This window comes from Lathamus discolor, chromosome 10 (genome assembly GCF_037157495.1).
Source record: "Lathamus discolor isolate bLatDis1 chromosome 10, bLatDis1.hap1, whole genome shotgun sequence".
Taxonomy (NCBI): domain Eukaryota; kingdom Metazoa; phylum Chordata; class Aves; order Psittaciformes; family Psittacidae; genus Lathamus; species Lathamus discolor.
Genome location: NC_088893.1, coordinates 5,038,974 through 5,055,145, shown reverse-complemented (window position 1 = coordinate 5,055,145; position 16,172 = coordinate 5,038,974). Strand labels below are relative to the sequence as shown.

At 37.5% G+C, this 16,172-nt stretch overlaps 1 protein-coding gene across 2 annotated transcripts in view; it reads right to left on the bottom strand.

Annotated features, from left to right (window-relative positions):
• The window catches only part of RANBP17 (RAN binding protein 17), a 156,126-nt gene that overhangs the window by 45,792 nt on the left and 94,162 nt on the right, over positions 1–16,172 (bottom strand). For both annotated transcript variants that reach the window (XM_065691080.1, XM_065691081.1), the window contains exons 17-20: positions 14,648–14,711; positions 14,454–14,562; positions 9,687–9,790; positions 3,443–3,531 (exon numbers count right to left, since the gene is read on the bottom strand). In XM_065691080.1, coding sequence (XP_065547152.1) covers positions 3,443–3,531; positions 9,687–9,790; positions 14,454–14,562; positions 14,648–14,711 — 366 coding nt within the window. The remainder of the gene's footprint in view (positions 1–3,442; positions 3,532–9,686; positions 9,791–14,453; positions 14,563–14,647; positions 14,712–16,172) is intronic.

The window sequence follows — 16,172 nt, the reverse complement described above, 5'->3', positions numbered from 1 at the left end:
ATGGGTTACCACCTAACTGCAAGAAACACTAAATGAAAGCCACAAAAAAGTGGATATTACCCTGAACTCACAACTGAATCTCCATGGACGTATCTGACTGTGAGACCATGGACCTTAGACTGCAGTCTGATATTAGTATGGAAGAAAACAAATTAAATATTCAACATCTCATCCAGGCAGTCTTGAAGCAAATAGCAGAATGAAATACATAAGGAGAATCATCACCATTAACAAAACCAGGTTTTGATGCCACTCAAATTGCTATACAGGATTTTTTCAGGCCACACCTGCATGTTCAGAACTGACCTACAAATTGCAGAGACCACATGTAACGAACACAAAAGGCAAATAAACTTCCCAAAGCTGTGGTACTGGAATCATCATTGACAGCTTGACATATCAATATTTCAGGAAGAATAAATGACTTTCATATCCAGGGTTTTAGGTTTTGTTTTGTTTTGCTTGTGTGATGTCTTTCCTCATCTTTCATTACCTGCTGCTTTGGGAAGATGCTATACTTAACACCTGAAGCTGCTTAAAATATTTGGAAATATTCTAATGAAGTCTTTTGAGAGATCACCTAATACAACTTTAAAACAAATTTTACTATTATTATAAGTATTTTCTCTTCATCCCTTGCCAGAGGAAAACTATAAATCTTGTCTCAGCTGAATGAACACCATTTATCATATTCATTTTCTTGTCAATACAATTATGAAAAGCCTTTGGCCTTTTTCCAAGGAGCCTGATTTGCTAGAGAAACTCAATTAGTATAAGCAAGCTTGCTACAAAACAGCCCTATTTGGCAATCTAGCGGAGCCTCAGCATACCTGACGATTCACCTCTAAACCATGAGCCTAATAATCCAGTCATAATGGTAAAGTACAAGATCCAACAGCATCCCCCGTGCCTCTCCCCCCTCCTCCCTGGACCAAAAGGACTTCAAAGAAATTATTTTGCTCATTTTTGCCATCTACTGGACAAAACTTAAATCCTTAACAGCACCATGAGGAAAAAAACCATCTCTCAGGTGAGAGACTACCGAGCGTCGTTTGTCTTGTTAGGGACGGGGCTTAGACCCAAAATATTTCCTGCAATCAGTTGAAAAGTTTATCAATTCACTCTTCTACCAATGATTTACAAGTGACTATTTCTGTTAAGTCTTCAGCAGAGAATAAACATCATCTTATGGTATATTAAAAGCTTAGCCTTTTATCCCTTGCCTCTTTGTATTGTTTATTGAACAAATACAAGTAAATCGGATTTATTTTGCCTCATATTCTGTATCTGCCATTTGCAATATTGAAAAACTAGGGCTTCAAACATAACAGACTAAAATCTGTTTGAAAAACTGCTCTTCTTTGCTATTAAAACCATCTCCTGATGATATATTTGAAATTACAAAAATGTTAATCAAAGGATATTTAAACTTTATGTGATACAATTGGCATCTGACCTTCTCTTTTGCTCCCATTTACCTTTCTGTCTTTATATACAGTAAATAAGAGTCGCAATAATAGCAGCTTATTCTGCTGTAATGCTTTGAATCAATACCTGGATGAAGCTGGGTTCAGCCAAATGAGGTGAAATCCACTGAGCAGAAGCATGCACTTATCTTTTACAGCCAAAGGTGAGGAAGAAGAAAGATTTTGAACCTGCATAAGGAAAAAGAAGCTGAGAAGGCCAAGGCTTTGAATTCCACAAAAAGCTACATTTCAATCTGGTTTTATTATTCATATGGAATAACAAAATCCAAAAGTTGGAGGCTGTTTTTTTTTTAATTTGAAATAAGCTTAATCCATAAACTGGAAAGAATAAATTCATTAATAAAAAAACCAGGAAAGGGTCCTGAGGATTACATAGCCTTGTATTAAAAAACCCACCTCCATGGATGAATCCATTTCTTTCAAATGGAGAGGAGGTGAGTGTCTGTTATCCCTCCTCCTACAACTGGAGATTTGCACAGGAGCAGAGCATGATACTCATGCTGCACTAGCAGAAACAAAGTAGAAAGAATCTGAAATGGAAGTAGCACAGCTCTGCTTTTACACATCTTTCCGTGTTCATGATTAAGTTTTAGGGTAACAGAAGCACAAACAGTACTAACGAAGTTAAATGTACCCAATGGTGCCCACTAGAAAATGAGATGTTAATTCATAGTCTGTCTTCAGCAGTGTTGCGGGTTTGTGCTTGTTTGAATTTTGTTTTTCCTCTTCCTTTTTTTTTTTCTCCCCTGTCCTCAAAACCAGAAATTTAGGGATGCCTTCCACTGATCTTAAAGGAAACAAAGATTACACTGCTTTATGTTTTAGACTTAATTTCTGCAAACTGAGTCTGCACATAGACAAAATCAGTGCAGACTTGAGAAGGTCTTAAATAGGGCTTATCTGAATGGTCATCAGAATCCTACCCCCACCACACAAGGATGTCTGTCAGATCATACCAGGCTCTGCTGGCATAAGCCTTTCAGTCCTTAAAGGCTAAATTCCTAGTTGCAATTCTATATTGATGCATTCCTTTTTCTTAACCTGGAAGATTATTAGTGAACAGTAGGGTTTCATTGCTTACTTCAAATAAAAATGTTTTTAAAAGCTTGATTTCTAGTCAAGGTCAAGCATGTAATTGTACTTGAATGGCATTTTTTATGTCCATAAAATAAACAAGTCCATAATTACCTTCAATAGCTTTGTGAGATCTAAATTATAAAGCAAGTATTTTCATAGTTACTTCACTATGTATTTCAGCAGTTTGTTACTAACATGACTGTGCGCCTGAAGAGAGAATTACAGCTACTGCATTTATAAAAATACAAACCATTTCTCTATAGTATTAGGAAATTCCCATGAGTATTATTGTATTTGTTGGCATAAAAATGTATACACAATATTTAAAGCAAATAGAGTTCCATTATCATTCCTTATTGGAGAAAACTACAGTCTAAAGGTTTTGATTTTGTTTTCACATGTCCATTTTCTTCTGGATCAAGAAGACTGCAGGTGTTGTGGTATTAATAGAGTTGATATAAATAGAAAGTAACTGACTAAATTAAAGACATGATTCATACCGGAGAGAGAAGTCTCCCCAGATAGCACTTGTGTAGTATTTTTTTAAGCACTTTCGATGTTAAAGCAAATGCTGGTACATTGTGTTTGGAGTTAGACAGAGCTTTTTTTTTATGAAAACATTAGGGATTTACGAAGGGAGAAAAAGCACTTGGATATGTTTTGTAGATTAGTAGTGTGACACAACAAAAAAGTGACCTCTCTGTGGTCCTTCCCAGTTAACTGCATGGTTGCCATTGTGCTGTAATTTTAGCTGATTACACATTAGTTCATTTAGCTTTGTTTCCTCTTCCCCACTGTGCCATACTATTAAACTAATGCAAGGGGCCTGGTATCCCTCTGTGCACAGAGCTGGTATTGTCATAGTGTAATAAGGATACATCCAGTCAAACAGCATGGTGTAGCTGGTCTTTGTGTTTAGTGCAAAGGCAATCCCTCGAAGATCCCTTGCCAGCCCGATCAACATACGCTGTCAGTGGGAAAGAGACACAGTAATTGATTTTCACGTTAGCACAGAGCAGATGGAGTAATAATCAGCCAATAATGACCACATATCTGATTTTGATTCATTAGTTTAAATGTCTCGCTCAAAACCTTTTTGTTTTAATCAAAACCACAAAGATTCTTTTATCAAGCAAGATTTCCACAAGTTTTATAGGGATAACACTAACAAAACCCTTAGGAAAAGCTTTTGATTATTCCATATGCTTTCCTAATGAATAATGCAAATTAAAACATAATATATGAATACCATGTATCAAAGTTTAAAAGTGCTTCCGGTATTAATATATTTAAAGTAATAATAACAATCAAATGTTAATTTAAGCTTGTAATATTTTGAGTGAGGGGTAAGACTGACACTCATTTCAAACTACAATTAAGGTTGCACTGAGATGCTCACTGTACTGTTATTTTAACATATCCTTTGGTTGTGTTTGGTTTTTTTAATTTTCCAAGATAGATTTCCTCAAAACCTGACTTTTTTGTTCATAGACGACACAGCAGATCTCCATCTGTATTAACATTAGTTCTGAGACACGTTTTTTTTTTTCCTACAGTGAATGAAATGTGGCTTCAGAATCATTCCAGCTCAGATGCAGACAACATTTTGTGCACAGATAATAAGCCATAGGGATGTTTCCAGGATAATTAATAGACATCACTAAGAAACACTAGAGAATGAAAAATATTTTAACAATACACACATACTTTTCAATTTACTTAGACATGAACATGCTTTTTTGACAACAAAGTGGTTTTAATACATTTTATCTGTGGATGCAGGTAGGGTTTTTACTTTTTTTTCCATAATAAAAGACTACAGTACTGCAATCTGGTTAAAATATAATCACAGAAATAAGGGAAAACACCTCAGTAAGCAGCCCTTTAAAACCAGAGTTTTCAATAACATACCTCTTGGTGTTAACACGAGTATTTGTAGTGTTGAGAAATACAAAAGATAAGATTCATAGATTAATTTTAATTGATCCATACAGAGCAGATTATGGCTGATGCCTTGTTAAACTGCTAAATGCAATCTTACGTAAGGGCTGATTTCTACTTTTCAGATACAGACCCATCAGTCCAACTGACGTGGATGGCACACACATAGATTTATCCAAGGATAAATTGAGTTCTCTACAAAACACTGGTGAGGTTGCTCAGAGTATTTTAATATTTGCATTTCCTTTCTGTTGTGCACTGAAATGGCCTGAACTTGCAAGATGCTCAGAGGTCTCCACTCTCATTAACTTTAATGGGACTCTGAAATCGCTAGAGAGGAAGTGTTCAATACTGAGAAGATGCTATATAAAATTCCAACTTTATATTCATCTGCATTTTCATACTTCACATGCTGTTTTGTCCACACAGAAAGTAACTCTTTAGCAGACATGGTGGCCAAAATGTAAAGAATTAAAAGAACTTGGCAGCAACGCTTTTTACTTCCTTCTGAAGGCATACAGAGATGTACCGATATGTATGAGGAAGTGGGAAATCTTCCAGACTGATTTTGGTTCCTTTGCCCATTCTAGCAAAAAAAAAAAACCAAAGAGACAAGCAAGCCTACACAAAGAGAAGGCTGGAGCTGGGAAAAAGGGGAGCTGCAGCCCCTGGCAAGACATGAACTTGCCTTTGTTTGAGGATGTGCTTGGGGCTGAAGAGCTCACCATCTATTGTGGTCTCTAGAACATGGATTAGAAAAAGACAGACAAACCCATATTGCTCTAACATGCTTTTCCTGTCTTTATAAAAACGGCTGGTTGCAAGAAAACATTTGTTTGCGGATATATTTAAGAACAGTTTGGTTGCGAGATTTTAAAAGCTGTTAATAGATGTGCAACCTCCTTTAAACGCCATGATTTGTGTGGGAAGCTACACAAACTATGCAATACACCAGGCAATTTCAGACACCATTCGACCTTGAATTCTAAAGAAATGAGAACAACTACTACATAAACTTAATTTCTTGGGTTTCTAGTCTTTAAGTTCAGGTACTGTTACGAAAAAGCCTGTACCATTAACTACACTATTCTTAATAAATGACCTCACTCTACAAGGCACAGTAATAGTCTCATCCTGTAAAATACCGCAAACTCAGTGGTTTAGGTATTATCTATTAGAACTCAACTTTTACCAAATAACACTGCCTACAGTTGGCAAAGTCCTAACAGCCTATAGAATCTGCAGATAAATCCTGGTCCATTTAAGTCACTAGTAAAAATATATTTACACTCTAATAGGAGCAAAAAAAATCACCCCAGATTCCATGCTTGCTTATGTCACATATTTAGTAGAACACCCCTGTCCTAACCCTAATATCCCAAGATAGCCAAGTTCTAGTCCATTATAAATTTTCATACAGCATTTGCATAGAATTTATTAATGACAAACAACATTATACACTTGTACATCTAGTTTTTGTCTGTTGTCCTGTGGGATTTGAAGTGTCTTGCAAACTTAACAGAGTAATTTGAAGAATACATGAAGCTACTGCTTCACTCACAACTGAACACCAGCCATTTCTGGGGCAAAGTGACAGTTAATAACAACACCAGCAACAGCAAGACGAGTAAGATGAAAAGCGAAGAGCAGTAAATACACGAAACATAGCAAGGGGAGCTTGTCAGTGATGTGGGGTTTAGACATGGCTTTTCTCGCTAATGAAACAACTGTGTTCAGATGTTGGATTTGAAATATTCTTCCCTACATGCCAGGGACAGCTTTACATAAGATTAATTAAAACACAGTCATTTAAAAAAGAAATTCATTCATTTTGTTTCTAACTCCTGAAAAAAGATTTTTTTCAATGGATTTTATAAAAGGAGCTGAAGATTTCAATATTCACAGAAAAACCCCTCTGATTTGCCAACACGTGCCAAGTGTGTGACTAATGCAATTTAAAACAGACGAGTCTCCTCATGCCACCCACCCCTAAAACGGGGCTTGTAATGGAAAGTCTGACAGACCCTTAACTATAGTGGCACTACTGGGTGCAGCTATAATATTACCCTCATAATTCTACTATATAATAACAACAAAGGAAAAAAAAGGTGAAGGGTCATTGCGCTTTGTCTTTAGAATTAAGATGGCTGTCTTCATCCTTACAGCATACTCTTAATTCTGGAGACACATCTTAATAACCTCTAAATAGTTCCAACAAAAGAGCCGTGTCAGAGGAATGAGCAGGCCCCAAGGTGTTTCAACTGGAGTGTTTTCATCTGCCTTTATTGCTCTATCCCTCTCCAGAATTAAGGCAATAACCTGTGATAAATTATTCAGGAACTGCTACAGGGATCAAAGCAAAATCATTCTGTTAAAGTGCTGTTTGCAACATTTGGCACTTAGTGTGAAAACTTTTAATGTGTGCAAGCTGAAAATCAAGGATTTTAAATAATTTAACAGCATGGAGTTTCTACAAACCAGCTAAAGATAGCATGGTGCTACTTAACTGCTTTTTCCACACATCCTTTTTTTCCATGCATTTCTAGCAAACCTGATGATGTCACAATTATAAACAAAGTACTACTGAGATTCCAGCTACCCAGTGGATATATTACTTAACTGGATTGGCAGGAGAAACCTGGAAATCCTTAGGAGAAAATCAGGCGCTGTTTGAATACTAGACATTTTTCCTATTAATATAAAAACCTGAAGAAGGAAGTATCAAAAAAAAAAAAAAAAAAAGGTGCACGTAACTACTTAAGCCATCTTCAGTCATATTTGATCTCTCTGGAAAAAACAACCTAAACATATGTTTTGTATGCAGATGTAATGATTACAAATGTATTTTTAAAAGAAAGAGCTCCCTTGTTGCAGCTGTTTTTCAATGGTGTAGTTCAGAATATTAAAAAACTAAAAACCCAAACCCTAGCCAGTTAGAAAGTCCTAGTAAAAACCACAAATTAAATGAATTTGGCAGTCCTGGACCATTTTCATAGTGATATTTTAACAGTGTCATCTCCCTGTGGATCAGAATACTAAGCATTTTATTGAGGAACTGAACTGTTTTTGTTTTCAGTACTTGCAAAATGAAGTACCTGAAAGCGCTTTTGCATGTATTATTTATTCATTATGATAGAAAAAATAGCTTTAACCTAATAAATTATGTTTAAGAGAATTTAGAACAAAAGTTTTGTTTATGATAAAGCAACAGATTTAGTTCTTTATCAGTAGCTTAAAGCACCAAGTTTTCTTTATACAAATTAGACAGATGGTGCTTACAGTAGAATTTACTAAAGGTCTGTCACAACAAATGCAGCCAAGCTGCATATTTAATCACTGCAGAACCTTGTCTACCTGCAGCTGCCAACTGCTAATCCAATTTCCCTGATAAATGTGGCAAGAGACACGATCAGCAATAAAGAGCATCTAACTCCATTTTCCTGCAGGGCGTCTTTTGATGAACATTTAGGACGGAAGCACGGAGTGCACTGTGTGGCCCTGGCTTGTGGCAGCTGCATGCATTTTGAAGACACAGTTCTCAGGTTACTCACTTAATTCTGCCACTATCATTATGTTGCTATTGATCTCAGTAGCTCTTGTCTACACAGCATTACTCTAGATGAAGCTGAATCAGGCAGTTATCATGCATCAAACTTGCTCAAAAGCCTGGAGATTTCCCCTTAATTACTTGTGATTTTATTTGCAAATACCGTTAAAGTGTAATCAAGCAGTCACTTTCCAGGGTCGTTAAGAACTTGCTAGTTTAGGAATATATCACTGGCACTCCATTAAAATTTCTCTACCAAGATAGTTTCAACCAAAGGAGACAGGACAAATATTTTAATAAACTGAATCCTCACGTGAGATAAAGCCATTTTCCTACAGAAAGGGTGATGCTATCGAGTGACCTCTTTGTCCTAGTTTTTAGAGTTTTAACTTGAGAACATAAGAGATGAATCCAAGATAGATGAACTGTGCCTACTTCATAAATGAAAAGTTACTCAAAGTAAATACATACAGCAACAACAAATGAGGAAAGCAGAATTAATTGTTGAAATAACCTTAACTACTATTTAAAAAACAATATTCGCTTAATTCAAACGATTATTGTGAGCTGAGCATCTTCTGGTCATATCAGCCATGTATTACAGGCAAATCAGTTACTAAGTATTTCTACCGTATCTATTTTCTTACAAAAAAAGTGGATAAATATGCTGATGTAGTACTTAAGTTTTCATCGTATTTCAAAACAGTGAATTAAAAACTCTTACAGTTTCTGCAAACTGACCCTGTGTAGCTGAAGTGAGCACTCCAGTGCACACTGTTAACTATTTATTCCATGACAGTAGAAGGGGATCTCTAATGCAATAGTGCTCCAATATATTATCATTCCTGATGATGCAGCTTCTACCTAGCAAGTCTTTTTCTTCCCTAAAATATACTGTTGTTTTGACACAAACAGCTTGCTGCACTTAAGGATTTTACTAATAAAACATAATGTTGTGTTAGATATTATGACTGTTGCCACAGCTGAACTGACTTGTCAAATCAATCCTAATATGGCTCCCACAGGCACATAAAAACCTTATTTAGCTATCAGTTATCCTAATCACTTTGTTCAGTTTAAGGGTGCAATACTTCAAGACCAGTTCCTATTTATACATATATGCCTAGCCATTTAATAAAGTCTTGATTTATATAATAAATTCTTGTTTGAAAAAAATACTTCAAAGCAGCCGTGTTTATCAATTGTGTTGCAACACATCTCCTCATACCCCCAAATAAATATATGGATATACACAAACAGGATATTTACATGGCAAAAGGGAATATTACATAGGAACCAGATAAGCTATCACTGAAGACGGATTTGTTCCTTTGATTATAAACAGGGTTCAAATGGGGCCCCTTGATCCTCAAAGCACCGAAAAATCCGAAGGCCTTTATAAAATCTTTGTACAGAGTTTGTTTAGGATAGTAATCAGTACCTTTTGTATCTTTACTGTCTACTTTCCTAAATATGTATATATGTATACAGGTATAAATATACATACAAGTATACAGGTATATACATGCCAGGAGGGACAGACAGAAGAGATGACAAGCTTGTTGCTAAATGCTTGTTCCACTATTAGTTTCTCCCATCAATAATTTCTTTCTCTGTAATTGAAATAAACCTACCTTTGCTTCTTCTTGTACAAAACTACTGTTGAATAGCTGAGCCACACTTTCAAATGAAACTGTGAGAGGAAGCATGAAATTCTCAAACTCATCCTCATCTTCACCTGCAGGAAAAGAAACCAAAACAAAACAGCAGAAGCATCACATCACAGTCACAACTGTTCTTCGGAAGGGTCAGCCTCTTAGGCTTTTATAGCAAAATCTCACTGACATCATGGGAACTTTCATATGACCTACAGGAACAAAAACCTGAGGTCTGACACATTTTTACTGAGCTATAAACAAAGAAGACAAATTGTTGATTGTAAACAACCCCTATGTGAGACTGGCACATCTCTGCATTTCACAGCTTTCTCCTTTTCCTATTTCTGTTCCCTCTGTTAATCTGACAGCATTTCGTTCTGTGCCCTAGAAGAACAGTCACATAAAGTCACGACTTAACAGTTAGAAAATGTTAAATTTTAAACTGCAATAATAAATCAGACCCTTTCACATGTGTATTTTGGAGTATGATGTTTAAATCAGCATCTTTTATGACTGTATGCTATTTTTTCTAACTCCTACCTCAGTACACAGAATGAAGCTGCTGTGGAAATAAATCCGAACTGTGCTGGGGTTATTTGTGTGACACTATTGACTCATTTGTTTCAGAAGGTGTGAATTTAGAGTAAAAGAAACAAGATGCTGTGAGTAGGGAAAAAGAGATTGTCTTGGTTTGACAGCTGAATGATTAACTGGAAGTCTGTGCTGTTATTTGTTTTGTCATGATGCTGAACAAGTAACTATAAACAACATTTCAGAAATGGCAATTTGCATGAGGATTGGTACTCATGCCACTTATCTTTAGGCCCTTAATGAGGGTAGCTTGCCTCTCACACTGCAGATTCCCCTCGGGAGTAATTCTGAGTAGGAATTTAATTTATGTTCTTTAAAGAGCTCTTTGCTATAGGGCTTCTCTCCCCTCTCTCTTCATAGGCAAACTCTGGCAAACTAAGTTGCGACTGAAGTTAGAAGGAGTCTCGTGTGTGTCAAACTGGTTGTGCAAAGTTAGGGCGAGCTTTACTGTTTAGCTTCTACACTTCATATACCCATCTGTAAAATGGGCCTAATTCCAACCTCTTACTTCTAGGGATATTGCAAAGAGCAAATCACTCACCCAGTACAACAGTAAGAACAACACAAAAGGCCAAGAAGAAAGAAGGCCAGGAAGTAAAACCAGTCACAACAGGAAGCAAAACATAGACTAACACATACATCCAAATGGCAAAAAATGACAGAAAAAACCCTAAAAATCAAAATACTCAGCAGCTTCTCATTAAGCTGTCCCATCTGAACTGTAAGAGGCAAATACCTTCTGAGAGAAATAACTGTGATCCTGCAATTAAAACTGCCTCCTAACAATGTAAATACTTACAAGGAGAGGAAGGTTACAAAGCAATCCCAATTCTGGCATTTCCTCAGCTCTGAATACTTGGCTTTGTGGCCTGAGCTGCTTCCTTTTAATATAGGGCTTTTGTGGCCAGCTTGCCAGATATTTTTTAGAAAGCAAGAGGAAATAGTTTTCAATCACTTCCCACTGCTGCATCGGTCAGCCAGTTACAGAGCTTTCAAACTGCAACATAGCTCAAACACGTTCTTAACCTAGCAAAGTAACCAACCAAACTTGTGACCTGAGCCCTGCACCTGCAGCAGGACCGAAGAGGATGAGATGGTCTGTGCTAGGTTTCAAAGGTAATGCTGGCAGCAACAGGATGTGGTGACTTTGGGAAAATCCAACCCTGTCCATTTTTGCCTGTCTCCTCTGCCGCTTCCTCTCTGCTCCTTTCAACCAGAGTCAGTCTTTTTATTTGTCATTTCTGGACCTTTGTCTTCTGATTACTCACAGTAACCCCAGACTATTCATCCGGCTTTTTGTTTCCCTCTTCTTTTACCAACTCCAGCTCCTCAGGCAGCTCCAATATGGTATTAGTTTTCTGTGCTCCCAATCTCTTTGCTCAACCAGCATCAGCCTCCTCTTACCCTTCTAGAAGCTAAACTACTTCTTATAGGCATCACATACCCTGACACTTTTCTCCTTTCAACTGCTTACCAGATCTTCCTCAGAGGAAAAAACAATACTAAAATAATTAATAAATAAAGAAACAATCATTCAGAAAGAGTCCCATGCTGGTACTGCCCCTTGGCAGTGTACATACTAACAGAAGTCATCTGGATACTGCTCTGTGAAGCAGCAGGGCTCAGTTGCCATTGATAGAGAAAACGTGAATTACCACAAGATAGCGAGAGTAATACTCCATCTCATCTCGAGTGCTGTGCATTAGATGACTATCTCCACAGAGATGCTATGTACACACTCAAATTCAAGAATTCCTGAAGGTAGAATCTCAAGCATGCTTTGTTAAAAAGTTGAGAAGACCAAAGAACTACCAGATGGTAGTTGGGCCAGACTGGTCCAATGCTGACTGAGACCAACACTTGAATGACAAACCAGCTACTTCTCGATATGGGTAAAGTAAAATCTGATGTGCTATTTCTGTGTAGGTAGTGAAGAAAGATACAATTAAGACTCGATATGGTATTGCCCTATTAATAAAATATTTTTTAAGTTTTAGAAAAGCAACACAAATTACAACCTATGCATTTCTTTACATTCTGGTACAAGCTGCATTCACATCCATGAACAGCACAGTATTAATGAGGACAAGAAGAAGCTACCCTAAAGAAATCTACCATGGTAAACTCCTAATTTTCTACAATTCAAACTATGCATACACATCCTTATTATGTCCTTTGAAAGAAAAAAAGATGCCTCACTTCTAAGTTATATATAGTAGATCTGCGTGCGGCTTACAGTAATAGTGTTTCAGACCTGCTTCACCTGGAGAGATTTGGCACTGAGCATGATTGCACATACCTGTAAGTACAGGACACTGACAAATCATGCTGAATAGCTCCTGAAGGTATTTCTACAGCTTAGATCTACTCCTTCTGGTACTGAGAAGAAAAAGCACTTAAAATTTATTAATCCAAGCAAAAACCTTTATTTAAACATACCTTTACTGGTGGTATTGTATTAATTTTGGTCACTACATACTTCAACAAAAGCATATTGAGTTTACAAATCTTGGACTAAGAATGTTGGACAAAACGATGCAATTCTAAATGCCAAAAAAATTACTAGAAGCACAACCTGGGCCACATAAGGAATTTAAAGTCTAATTACATTCACATGAACCTGAAGTAAATCAACAGAAAGTGCATTCTGACACAAATACCAAGTAATATACCTTTGCTCTTTCCTACTACAAATTAACCTTGACAGTCCCCCTGACAGCACACTGTTTAAAATGTAAATACTCTGAATTCAACTAATCTCCAAAATTATTTCTACATCAAGAAATTACTTAAAACAACCTTCACCAATAAAAAGTCATCTTGATTTTGTTTCACTGTGAATTGTTTATCATTCACACAAAAGGATTTTGTATAAAGCTCTTAATTTGGAAGAAAACCTCAACCATTTAAAAAAAATCCCCGAGGAGACACCTCGAACAATGCTTTATCTAAAATTGCCAGATTTCACAGTCTGAAAATGTCTTCTGATTTCCAAGGTTAGCTTACTGCTTGTACAAACACAGGAAGGACAGTTTGTGTACGCCTTACTCTAAAATCTGGATCCTAAGACACAACTTATAGCTGCTTGTGTCTCTACTTGTGCTTATCAGTTCAACACCAGATTTATTCCAGTAGGAACCCAAAGGACAACAGCTACAAGACTGATGTATGCTTTTTCCAGATACTCCTCACCACTTCAGATCTTGGAGCTGTTAATCCAGAGGAATCACAGTGACCTCTATCAGCTTGTAGCCAGTCATAAGTCACACGCCTGCGTTTTGGCTGACACATACTTACATGACCCTCAGGTGTAATTTTTAACACCTGTAATCTTGTTTTTACCAAATCCTTTTTTTTTATTTCCACTCTGTATGAAAAGTTACAGAAACTGCACGTGTAACCCGTTGTATATTAGCAAATGTACCTATTGCTTACATTACAGAACACTGAGCCTGTACTGAAAGCAGTTAACGGCAAGTAAATGCAGGTCCAGTTCACAGTTGCCATTCTTTAAGAAAACACCGATAAACATGGTTTGGTCTTGCCTCACAGTTAACCATTTTCAGCACTAGACAGTGCAAGCACCCATTATCAGCAAGGGGAGGAACAACTGCTGTTGCCTTATGTGACTGTGTTATCATCTCTGCACACATGTTGCCTAGTTAAGTCTTTGCCTAGAGACCTGCCCAGCTGGATGGGGCTTGGAGCAGCCTGCTCTAATTGAAGGTGCCCGTGCCTGTGGAAGGGGGCTGGAACTGGATGATCTTTAAGGTCTCTTCCAACCCAAACCATTCTAGGATTTTATGAATAAAAAACCCCAAACAACATTCTACTAGAAGCAAGAACTTTCTGGCATAATTGCTGTGCTCCCTGGAAATCTGAAACACTCAGGCACTTAGTAGTGTAAATCCTTGTACAAAAAGTACTTCTGTGCAAAAAAAATACCTCATCTTGCTTATTTCTTTAACAGAAGGCAACAAATACAGTGTTCATGCTTAATACTGTAAATCTCAAAAGTTGCTCAGCAGTGCTTTAAACACCAACATATTTACTGTACAATTCAGCTGCTGTTTGATTGGTTTAATAACCTTAAAAATTCATGGTACAACACAAGACAGGAAGGTGTCTCAGGACATGAGGGAAGGATCTTACCTAACTCTACCATGAGAAGACGAGTGAGAGTAGTGTAGAACACTGTCCGGCACCTGAGGTCACTGAGGCTGGAATCATCACTGATACCCAAGAAAGGAAAGTGCTTACTCTGTTGAAATGTAAGCATACGAAAAGTTAAGCGTGCTACAAGATGTACTACACACAATGTTTTTTAACATAGTAAGAAAACTTACTGTGTGATTCTGAAGCATGAATTTCACAGCCTCTATTTTCACAAGCTTTTTCAGGAGACTGTAAGTAGGAGGTGTTAAGGAAGAATCAACCTTGCAGCATCATGATTATGTTACCAGGTTGTACAAACTGCCAGGAATTTTTAGTGAGGAAAAAAAATCCTTACTGAAACAATAACAAATATACATTAAAAAAACCCCATATCTGAATTTCATCCAGAAATATACATTATAGAGATATTCTTGCGAACATTAAAGACCATAATCTATTATTAATTAAAGCAACTACTTTTCATGGCATATATTCTAGTCACAAAAGAGACGAATGAACTAAATGACTTTAGTAATTAAACGGAGAGTTTCTGGTAATAAATGTGCTGGTTTTTCCCCAGACAGACCTGTCTCTTCAGCATGTAAAAAACCCCAGTGGTTTTGCAACTGCCTGCATTGGAGATGACTGGCTCTTGGCAATGGGACTGGTTGCAGCCCTACACAGCACTGAAGTAATGGCCCCAAAATTAGAGGTGATCTTCCTGACCCATCAAAATCACATTTAATTTGTTTCAGTTACAAGAGCTAAAAATCCATCTCATACATACTAAGTGATGTTGAACACTTAACCGAAGTATTTTAGGATGTGTAAGAACTGAATGGGAACCTCTTAAGAACATACAAGATCTCAGAGCCAGAGCAAGGTCCAACACAAGGTAGTACAGCTGGGACCTTTAGAGCTATCTAGGAATACATCTACAGGAATCCAGGGTTACAAAATACAAAGCTAATCTAACTGACTACTGCCAAGCACGAACTGAAATGTCCCACTCCACAAACCGGCTGAGTTTAAGGCTGTGCCAGCCCAGCAGCGTGGCATCATCCCCGGCTCCATGTTCTGCCTCCCAGTGCAGGCCCCTTAGGAAGGTCTCCTGGTCTGGTCTATGCATTGCACCAGCATACATGACCCCAGGGCTGGAGCTCCTGGCCCTGGTCTCACGGATAAGCTAAGTCTGTTTACACCTGCTTGTACAGAAGGGCTCCCAGGGAGACGCACACTAAATGACACAGAAACAAAGTGTTTCCAGGACTGCATGTATCTGCAGATCACATATTCTAGCTGACTTACTAGGTGGTTACACCTGATGAAATGCAGTATGTTTCTTAAAAATACTTCTTTTAAAAGCATGAGTAATTGTACTAAATCAAAAGTTGGGTTTGCAAAATCTATGTTATAGAAGCCCTTCAAGTTCAGGCAGTTAACTTGTTCCACAGTTGGACTCCTTTCCTGGCTGTGTGCACTATGAACATCTCTACTAGCAAGAGCACACACCAATTCCCTGCCTCAGATAATGCAAGCATTTGGGGTGCGAGTAACAGCAAATACACGGTGTATTCCAAAAAGTCCATGCTGACATCTGTGTGAGATTTGTACAGAGGTAACCAGATGTTATTTAGCAAAATAGAAGCAAGGGAATGGCCAGAGCACTGGCCTGGAGTTTTCAACTCCTGCTTCCCCTTCAACATAAAATTCCTG